The sequence below is a fragment of the Brassica napus genome, unplaced genomic scaffold (genome assembly GCF_020379485.1).
Source record: "Brassica napus cultivar Da-Ae unplaced genomic scaffold, Da-Ae ScsIHWf_1109;HRSCAF=1576, whole genome shotgun sequence".
Classification (NCBI taxonomy): Eukaryota; Viridiplantae; Streptophyta; class Magnoliopsida; order Brassicales; family Brassicaceae; genus Brassica; species Brassica napus.
Window position 1 is genome coordinate 75031 of NW_026014533.1, and position 9891 is coordinate 84921.

The 9891-nt window shown below is 25.4% G+C and overlaps 1 protein-coding gene across 7 annotated transcripts; it reads right to left on the reverse strand.

Moving 5' to 3' along the window:
* Positions 1–4535: 4535 nt before the first annotated feature.
* Positions 4536–7800, reverse strand: LOC125595983 (phosphoinositide phospholipase C 8-like). 7 transcript variants are annotated; one of them, XM_048771337.1, is made up of 7 exons: positions 7207–7800; positions 6974–7033; positions 6202–6270; positions 5536–5604; positions 5213–5275; positions 5055–5135; positions 4536–4962 (listed from the first exon to the last, which is right to left on the reverse strand). In XM_048771337.1, exons 1-7 carry the CDS (start codon positions 7486–7488, stop codon positions 4687–4689), a joined length of 900 nt encoding a protein of 299 aa, XP_048627294.1. In that variant the 5' UTR covers positions 7489–7800; the 3' UTR covers positions 4536–4686. The 7 variants fall into 7 exon arrangements, with proteins under 7 accessions (XP_048627294.1, XP_048627299.1, XP_048627296.1 ...); XM_048771342.1 differs by having other exon boundaries at positions 4536–4982; positions 6962–7033; positions 7207–7655; XM_048771339.1 differs by having other exon boundaries at positions 6962–7033; positions 7279–7631.
* Between the last annotated feature and the right edge of the window lie 2091 nt (positions 7801–9891).

The following is a 9891-nucleotide window of genomic DNA, read 5'->3' on the forward strand; positions in this document are numbered from 1 at the left end:
TTATGAGCGTGGTTTTCAAAATTGTATGGTTAATTAAACCAGCTGGTTTAGGAGACAAACGGGTCAGGAACCAAAATTGTAATTCTACTCATTTCGATTTGGTTAATGCTTTATTCATATTTCCAAACAATCTGATTTAAATTCCTATACTTGTTTCCAAACAACTCAAATGTGTACTTCAGTTTTAATAATATAGATATATATCATAATTAAATACATATTAATTAACTTACCTTTTAGATTTTTTTTTATTTTTAATTATCTACCTAGCTTATAGTTAATGAACAATATTGTTTTAAAAGCTATATAATTATATTTTTATTATATATAAGTAATAACTAAAATAAAAGTCACATAAAAAGAACCATTTATATAATATATAGATCAATATATAAATATATTATGTTACATATATTTTCATATAAATAATAGTCCAATGTAAATTTAGTATGATAAATGCTGGAAGTAGAAAATAATAGCACCATATATTTTAAAAAATAAAAGTACATTTGATCCATAAAAAAATACAATTTGTACGGATATACAGATCATATTCAAAAAATATTACTGATATAATTGATGGTTTATAAGATAAACATGTTTAGAAAGGTCATACTAGACAATCATTTAAACAAACAAATTTTAAAATATAGATTATCGCTTATACAAATAAATATTTATTTATAAAAATAAAAATAAACATCCGCGCGGTGTGCAGATCAAACTCTAGTAAACTCTTAGAATACGTTTTTTCACGGTTGGAACAAACCTAATCTATTAACTAAGCACATAATATATACCTTATTAAGTTGAAAATGAATATCCTACATATAAATTTGTCTAAATATGTGAATGTCACATTTTTATAATTATTATAAACTGTTATTAGTTAAGTTTTATATAGTCACAGTCAGTTCTATTTTTGGGTAGAATTTTGGGTGAATGTTGGTTTATAAAATGGGATAATGCATATAAACTAACTATACTATAAAAATAAATTAGGAATGTAGTCAATACCACAACTTTGGTTTGTATGCATTTTTTTTCTAAATGTGTGTAAAATAGTAAATCATAAATTAAATAGTGATTATTTTTGATTTAGTCCCACAACAGAAATTGTCTTAGTTTACTTTATATATTATATTCACAATTTGAATAGGTCCAAAACTTAGATGACAACATTATAAGTAGATAAAAAATAGGACTCTGAATTAATAGATTAGACTAGATTTTGAGCCGCGCTTTCAAAACGCGAGTTTATCATGTTTTTTTTTTCAATTGAAAATTATTTAGTAAATGTCATATTTTCATATATTTGTGTTTTATTTTATAGAAGACTTAAATTTTTTATCTTTATTTATTGTATCTAATATATTAAAACAGAAGTCATAACTTCTTTTCATGTGTGATTTTTTTAGTTTGGACCTTCCTAAAAAATATCATATTTTACATAAGTTCATTATTATATCTTTTAATATCTTTATCTTTTTATTTGAAATACAAATGAATATATTTAAAATGTTCTAACAAAATCTTTTTAAATCTTCTTAGAATCTTTTTAAATTTACTTTCAAAAATTAGTTAGTTTTACTTTAAATTATCATAAAATATAATTAGAAATTAAAATTGAATATAGTTTTGGTTTATAAACGAAATTTTAAATAAAATGAAATTAATTAATTTCAAAAATACATTTACCAATAATTTTTAAAGATTTTGTTAGAAATAAATATTTATTTCTATTTTAATTTTTTCAAATTTGTTTTCTAATAAAATAAAAATCATGATTTTTTATGAGTGATATTTTTATTTGGACCATCATTTAAAATTTATATTAAATGTATATCACTAATGCTAATATATATAATGTTTTTAACTACTTTAATCATAATATCTTTTATTTAAAAAAAAATTAAAATTCTAACAAATCTCTTGAAAAAGATTATAATAAGATCTTAATTGTCATAAATTAAATATAAAAATTTTCAACTAATTTTGTAATTAGTAATGAAATAACACTAAAAGAATAAAATTATATCCTATTTTATCAATTTTATAATAATATCTATCATTTTTAAATAAAAATGTTATATTGAACAAAATATGATAAAATTATTTTAAATTGGTACGTTAACATATTTTATTTTCATAAATATAAAATATATATGCTAACAATATAATATGTTAGTAGAACAGGTTAATATTAGTAAACTATATGATACATGTATAAAAATTTAACTTATCTTAAACTTTTTAATATACAGTAATTTATTATATAAAATTAATAAACATTTAAAAATTACTAAAAAAATCTAGCGATTTGAATTACGGATCATGATTATAATAAATTAAATACAAAATTGTTTTCATATATGTTGTTTCATGCATTAAAAAAAATTAGTTTAGTAATCAAATACAAATTCAATAGGACAAATATATAATAAGCAACATATATATGTGATGATTTTAATTTACATCATGAAAATATAAAATTATTATATTTGGCATAATTATACAAACATTTATATATGTGAGTAACATTAAAAATATATAATAATTATGTAAAACAAATATCAATATATATATAAATGTGAAAATATATACCGCACGGTTGTGCGGGTGGAAATCTAGTTTCATTTTAAAAGATTATTTATGTTTAAAAAATTAAACTTTATTTCTTTAATGAATTAAATTGGTATAACTATGATAAATTAATTTTATTATGTGGTTAATATTTTAATAAAAAAAATTTATACTTTTAATAAAGATTTATACTTTTCAATGAAAAAATTCAATTTTTTATGAATGCTTAAATTATATTAAAAAAAATAATAATTAAAAATAGTTGAAAAAAAAATATTTGAACTTGGACTCAATAGCCTAAAAGAAAAAAAAATGTGAGAATTGGATCTGATTTCTTAATCGCCCAAATGGCCCAAGAGAGATATAATGTGGCTGGATCTGAATAAAATGACCCAATATAAATGTTTTATTAATATTACTTGATTGTCCTTAATGAAACATGCAATGTTAGTAAAGAAGAAGACATGCTAAGGTAAAAAAGACAATAGGATCCTGCTTTAATAGTATATATATATCTCTATATATATTGTATATGTACATTAAAAATTCTAACAAATCTGTTGAAAAAATATTTTGGCAATATTTTAATTTTCAAAATTTTTTTTTATATTTTTCACTGATATCATAATTAGAAATGAATTTTTATCATGCATTAATGTATATTAGGTTATCATTTATAAAATGAAAATAAAAATTTTATCCTATTTTATCTATTTTATAATAATAGTTAGGTTAAAATAAAATCATTATATTGAATTAAATATGATAAAATTGTATTAAATTTATTAATTTATAAATTTATTTTCATAAATAAAAAACTATTTATGTTAAAAAGTATAATATAATGATAAAATGGCTTAACATTAGCAAACTAGATAATACATGTAAAACAATTGACATATCATAGACTTTTGTATATGCGATACTATATTATCTAAAATGAATAAATGTAAAAAATATTGTTAAAGAGAAATCAAACTTTGAAAGGCGGGTCAGTATTTAGAATAATATAATTACAAAATAGTTTTCAAATATGTTATGTCATGCGTATATTAATTTGTTTAGTAAATAATACAAATACAATAAGATATATATATATATATATATATAATAAGAATCGGCAAATACACGTGACAGTTTTAAACAATTGATTAATTATAACATGTAATCTATAAAATTATTGTATTTGAAATAGTTATATAAACATTTAAATTTATGATTAACGTTGAAAATGTATACCATTAATAATCTAAAATAAATAAATAAATATATGTAATTGAAAATAAACACTTGTGCGATTGCGCGGGTCAAGATATAGTTAAGTGTTAAAATAGATGATAGTTACAATTATTTGAATGGAGCATATATATATATATATATATATATATATATATATATATTATTTTTTACAAAATAATTTTTGAAAATATATGTATGATTATGTAATAATTATTACTTATACTTTTCCATAATTACCAAAAAAAACTCGGCATAATTTTTAATAAAATGTGAATATGGTAAACATATTATTCATTAAACTTTATATTTTTGAAACTTATATATTTTCATTAAATTATTATTTTTGAATAAATTTTCATCATTCTTATGATATATTATGTATTCTAACTAAAATGTATTGTTTATTATATTTTCTTAGTTTTTATTTTCCAAACTGAGTTTTGTTTAAGTTTTTTAATTATTTATTAATTTTTGGTTATAATTTTTCATTCTTATTATATTTAGTTCTCTAAATTTAGTTGGATTAGATACCACTAAATTTAGTTGGATTATCTCTAATAATGAATGGTATATTCGGAAATTCACATTTCATTAAAAGCGATGGGAGCATGTGAGTAGGGTTACATGAGATTTTTTTCCGAAAAAAGAGCATTCCAGCTGTTAACAAGAATACTTACCATGTAGTGATGGTTACAAATGGAACAACCCACCAGTACGTAACAATACTATACATTCACCATTCTTTTGACGACAAGAATACTTACCATGTATTGATTGTTACAAATGGAACAACTCACAAGTACTATACCACACACACCAAAAACACAACAATAAAGTAAAAGTAACATATAGGCCTGATCCATTTCAAACAAACATAAAACGCATGAGCAGCCGTGCCGTCTTGCACTCTTTCCCCACTTTATCTGATAGAGGAATTGCTTGTATACCTGGTTGCAGCTTAGACACCCGGTCACGAAAAGTACCAGCAAATTTGTCCTTAAATATTAGGGTATGGTCATATACTTCAACAACAAGCTCATCATTTTCCAAACTAGATAGCGGAAACTCAAATTCCTCTCCCCAACTGGGTGTCCAACTGCGTTTGTGGACAGTCTTCCGGATCTTGCCACCATGTATGAGCTGTTTAAAGACCCGAGGAACTAAAATCAGCTATATTTGGTGTCATCAACAAAGCCATCAATATAAAACAAGTCTTGGACTGAATTTATTACATTCACAAAGAGATCCGGAGAGGAACCTCTATGAAGCTTTGGAAAGTCTGTGTCCCACCCAGTTCCCATATAGATTTTGACCTACACGTTTAATATTTAAGCAAAAGAAAAGAGAACAGGAAACCTAACTGTTGGCCTCTCAGTGTAAAATGATAGACCTTTAGTTTTTTTTTATTTGTAGCTTGAATAATCGCTATATTAGTGCTTGGATCATCTGTCCCCTGCAAATGTCAATAATATCACGAAACATGGATTTCCCTTAAATAGCATGGTCTTTTGAACAAATATAGACGAGGTTAAGATCTTAAAAACTTCACATTTATTTGATCAATGGTTTAAGCTGCAATAACGATAATGCCGAGACTAAGTTCCAGAAAACTAAAATATGCTTCTCATATAGATTTTGACCTGAACATTCATATTTAAAGCAAGAAAGTGGGAGCATATGAAACCTCAATATTGTATGTTTAGTGTATCAAACCTTTAAAGAACCTGAAGCCTTTGGCAGATCTTGTTTAACAGCTTTGCTAGAACTTGGATGGTCTGGCTCCTACAAAGGTCACCCAAAGGCCATAATACCACAACATGAACTTTCCCTTATCGAAAGAAAAAAAAAACAATACCAATACAGACCTTTTAAACATGTATATTTCGGACTTTAAACCAAAAATGTATAGTTGGGACTAAGAATATAGTGTAAAGTTCTTATTAGGAATCTTTTCACTTTTGTTAGTATTAATATATGTATGATATTTCTGACACATTTTTTTTTGTGAAAATTACTAATTGATTAATATTTTAAAACAAAGTCATTGAGAACAAAGTGTGTTTGGCTACAGAATCTTGCCTCTTATCATTAACAGTTCTAGTTATGTTTGTTGATTATTACTAACTTTTGTATTTGTTAGAGCAACTTCAGTGCTCAGGTTCTATATGAGTATCTAGTTCTTTACAAAAATAAACATAACCTGAAGACATGGAAGAGAATATAGAGTGTTAGAATATAGAACATATCCGATTATGCGGAGACTAAGTTCCAAAAAACTAAAATATGCTTCTCATATAGATTTTGACCTGAACATTCATATTTAAAGCAAGAAAGTGGGAGCATATGAAACCTCAATATTGTATGTTTAGTGTATCAAACCTTTAAAGAACCTGAAGCCTTTGGCAGATCTTGTTTAACAGCTTTGCTAGAACTTGGATGGTCTGGCTCCTACAAAGGTCACCCAAAGGCCATAATACCACAACATGAACTTTCCCTTATCGAAAGAAAAAAAAACAATACCAATACAGACCTTTTAAACATGTATATTTCGGATTTTAAACAAAAAATGTATAGTTGGGACCAAGAATATAGTGTAAAGTTCTTATTAGGAATCTTTTCACTTTTGTTTATATTAATATATGTATGATATTTCTGACACATTTTTTGTGTGCAAATTACTAATTGATTAATATTTTAAAACAAATTCATTGAGAACAAAGTCTGTTTGGCTACAGAATCTTGCCTCTTATCATTAACAGTTCTAGGTATGTTTGTTGATTATTACTAACTTTTGTATTTGTTAGAGCAACTCCAGTGCTCAGGTTCTATATGAGTATCTAGTTCTTTACGAAAATAAACATAACCTGAAGACATGGAAGAGAATATAGAGGATGAAGAGTGTTAGAATATAGAATATATCCGAGATATATATATATATATATATCATCCTCTATAGATAATTACCAATTCTTGATTTTTCTATGTGAATTTTTCCTTTTTTTGAACTATATGAATTCTTCCTTTTTGTATTAGGATTAGGTGTAGCTTAAATTTATATAAATGTATTGACATTAATATCCACTAAATACAACTCTTGTTCATTACATATTTCAAACAAGAAAGTGAGAGGTTTGGAAACCTTAAAACGGACCTTCCGTGTTTCTCGATTTGCTTCAATAACCGCCTTGCTAGTCATTGAACCTTCGTCCCCCTGCACATGTCACACAACACCCAAACATATATTTTACCTTGTTACAAAACCCAGAACAGTGAACAAATATAGTTAACTAATGGTTCAGCCTCCTGCAATATCAAATAGGCAGAGACAAAGTAACAGATTATGTAGAATCAACTTATCAAACAAAATCAGTCTATCAGGCATACTTTGATAACGATCACTTTACGACTGGGGGAAAACAAAAATCTTTCGAAGTCGTTACAGGTGGCGTCCTTTACATTTGGCTCTTGAAGTCGATACTCTTCCACACACACTGTCATTGCTTTCACTCCACCCCATTCTTCCTTCTCCTTGCCCAACAATTTAATGAACTCGGACAATAGTTCCGCCTCTCCATGCTTCGGTTCCAATTTGTTCCTTTCAACAACCTCCAACACGGTTTCATAAGAATTCCGGGGATTATCTTCGTGTGTTATATGTAACTTCATTTCTCCCACTTTTTATTGGGAAGAAGATGAGATCATTCCTTCCCACATATATAAAAGGAGAATTTTCTTGTCGAGGATCGGAAGCAATCTCCACTTTTCATTCCGTCCGTTGGACTAAAGTTAAAGATTCCCTTCGTGTCACTGATTTTTGGAATTATTCATTTGGATAGATAAATAGTTTACGAAGTTTGAAGATATATCACATTTTGTGTGTGGAGATTGGTGGAGTGTAAATATCGTCTTAGAAATTATAATTTAAGAAACTATATATTAGATGTCTAAAAATTAAGTAAAAAACATTGTGGAAGGAACGAGACCAAATCAAGTAGGAAGAACATATCCATATAGAGTTTGAGCTATCGTCGAACCTATGTGATTTAATCTGATGTTAATTTCGAAGTGGACTGAAGACTTATTTTAAAGAGTAGTAAAATTCTTCAACCCGTAATTGCTGAATACATCAAAGTAATGCCAATAAATGCTAAACTAAGTGAATTAAGAGAAATTCTTGGGTTCACCCCCTAGGGTGAACCTCTAGATTCACCAACCAATAGTGTTTGAGTATTTGATATTTGATATCTTTTAAAAAAGGAAACAAAATTGAATTTCCAAATAAGATTATATTTTTCAAACAAAACAATAAAAATACATAAAAATAGTTACAAAATAAAAATAAATAAATATTGTTAAACCTTTAGCAAAATACTAAATCCTATACCCTAAATCCTAAACTCCAAACCCTAAATTATAAACCTTAAATCTTGGATAAACCGCAAACCATTGGAAAATTTTAAACCCTAAATCATACATTAAAAACTAAATCTTAATAACACTAAACCCTAAACCCTAATCACTAAACCCTAAACCCTTGGATAAACCCTGAATCCTTGGATAAATCATAAACTCTAAATCAAAAATATTTAAAATTAAACCCTAGAGTTTATGATTTATCCAAGGGTTCAGAGTTTACCCAAGGGTTTAGGGTTTAGTGATTAGGATTTAGGGTTTAGTGTTATTAAAATTTATTTTTTAATGTATGATTTAGGGTTTAAGATTTTTCAACGTTTAGAGTTTATCCAAAGTTTAAGGTTTAACGTTTAGGGTTTAGGATTTATGGTATAGGGTTTAGGATTTAGGGTATAAGGTTTAATATTTTGCTGAAAACTTAACAATATTAATTTATTTATTTTTTCTAACTATTTTTATGTATTTTTATTGTTTTATTTTAAAAATATAATCTAATTTGGAAATTCAATTTTGTTTCCTTTTTTAAATGATATCAAATATCAAATACTCAAACACTATTGGTTGGTGAACCTAGAGGTTCACCCTAGGGGGTGAACCCAAGTATTTCTCGTGAATTAAGTAGAAAAAGGGTGGCACGCCCTCTACAATAGGTTACTTCATTTTTTTTTCACAAATTAAGTAAATTCAATAGTTTGTATTTTGTTTCAATGGGGTTTCTCATTTTTTTCTTTCAAGAGAAATATTTCAAGTATATTTATTTTTAATACATATTATTCATTCTAATCGTGTCTGTTATTTTACAAAACTTACATATTTTATGTAAATATAATTTTATTTTAACTAAATCTAGATTAGTTTTAAAAAATATACAAGGTTTATATAAACTTAAAAATATACTATGAACATATTAATAATTTCGTTAAAAATAAAATGAAATATTGAATCCTTTTAAATATAAAATAAAATTATATAAAAGCTTAAAGAAAAAAATATAAAAAATAATTTAACACTAAACAGTTGTTGTAAATAGTGTTTCCTCGGATATGAGGGAACCCTATTCATAAAACATTTTACCTCTCAAAATAATGCATCACTAGAGAAGGATTTACCTCATTTTTAGGGTTTTCTTTAAAATGAGGGATTATTAGAGATGGTCTCATACTCAAAACCAATCCCCAAATAATTTTGCCTTAAATTATTACTTTAACGATTTATTTAAATAGAAAAGTGGTGAATTACTTTTATTTTCAGCCAAATAGATATCACATACCTTATCACTCTACATCAACTCATTCAAATATTTTCAGTCTAATTTTTTCATTCAATACAAAACATTATATATTATTACTAATTGTAAAAAAAATGGAGAAGTTGCAACCTAGAAATTAAACCTTAAATAAAAATATTCATAAGATTTTAAAATAAAAAAAATAAACCTGGAAATTAAACACTGGATAATTGTAGAAAACTCTTCATTTAAAACAAACATATTATAAGAAAATAACACTAAGGCACATGGGTGCTATAATTTTCACATATATATATATAGTATAACCTCTTTAAATTAATACTCTATAAATTAATATACACTAAAAATTTCTATAAAATAATATAATTTTATAGTCCCAAATTGAGTTTTTGGTTCAATTAGTATAT

Bases quoted from the DNA above. Each gene is read 5' to 3' on its own strand.
- LOC125595983 (XM_048771336.1), bottom strand. From the start codon at position 7,488: ATGAAGTTACATATAACACACGAAGATAATCCCCGGAATTCTTATGAA. The intron at 7,034-7,206 runs GTATGCCTGATA...TGACATGTGCAG, and splicing joins GTAAAGTGATCGTTATCAAA to GGGGACGAAGGTTCAATGAC. The intron at 5,136-5,212 runs GTCTATCATTTT...TTAAACGTGTAG, and splicing joins CAAATAAAAAAAAACTAAAG to GTCAAAATCTATATGGGAAC.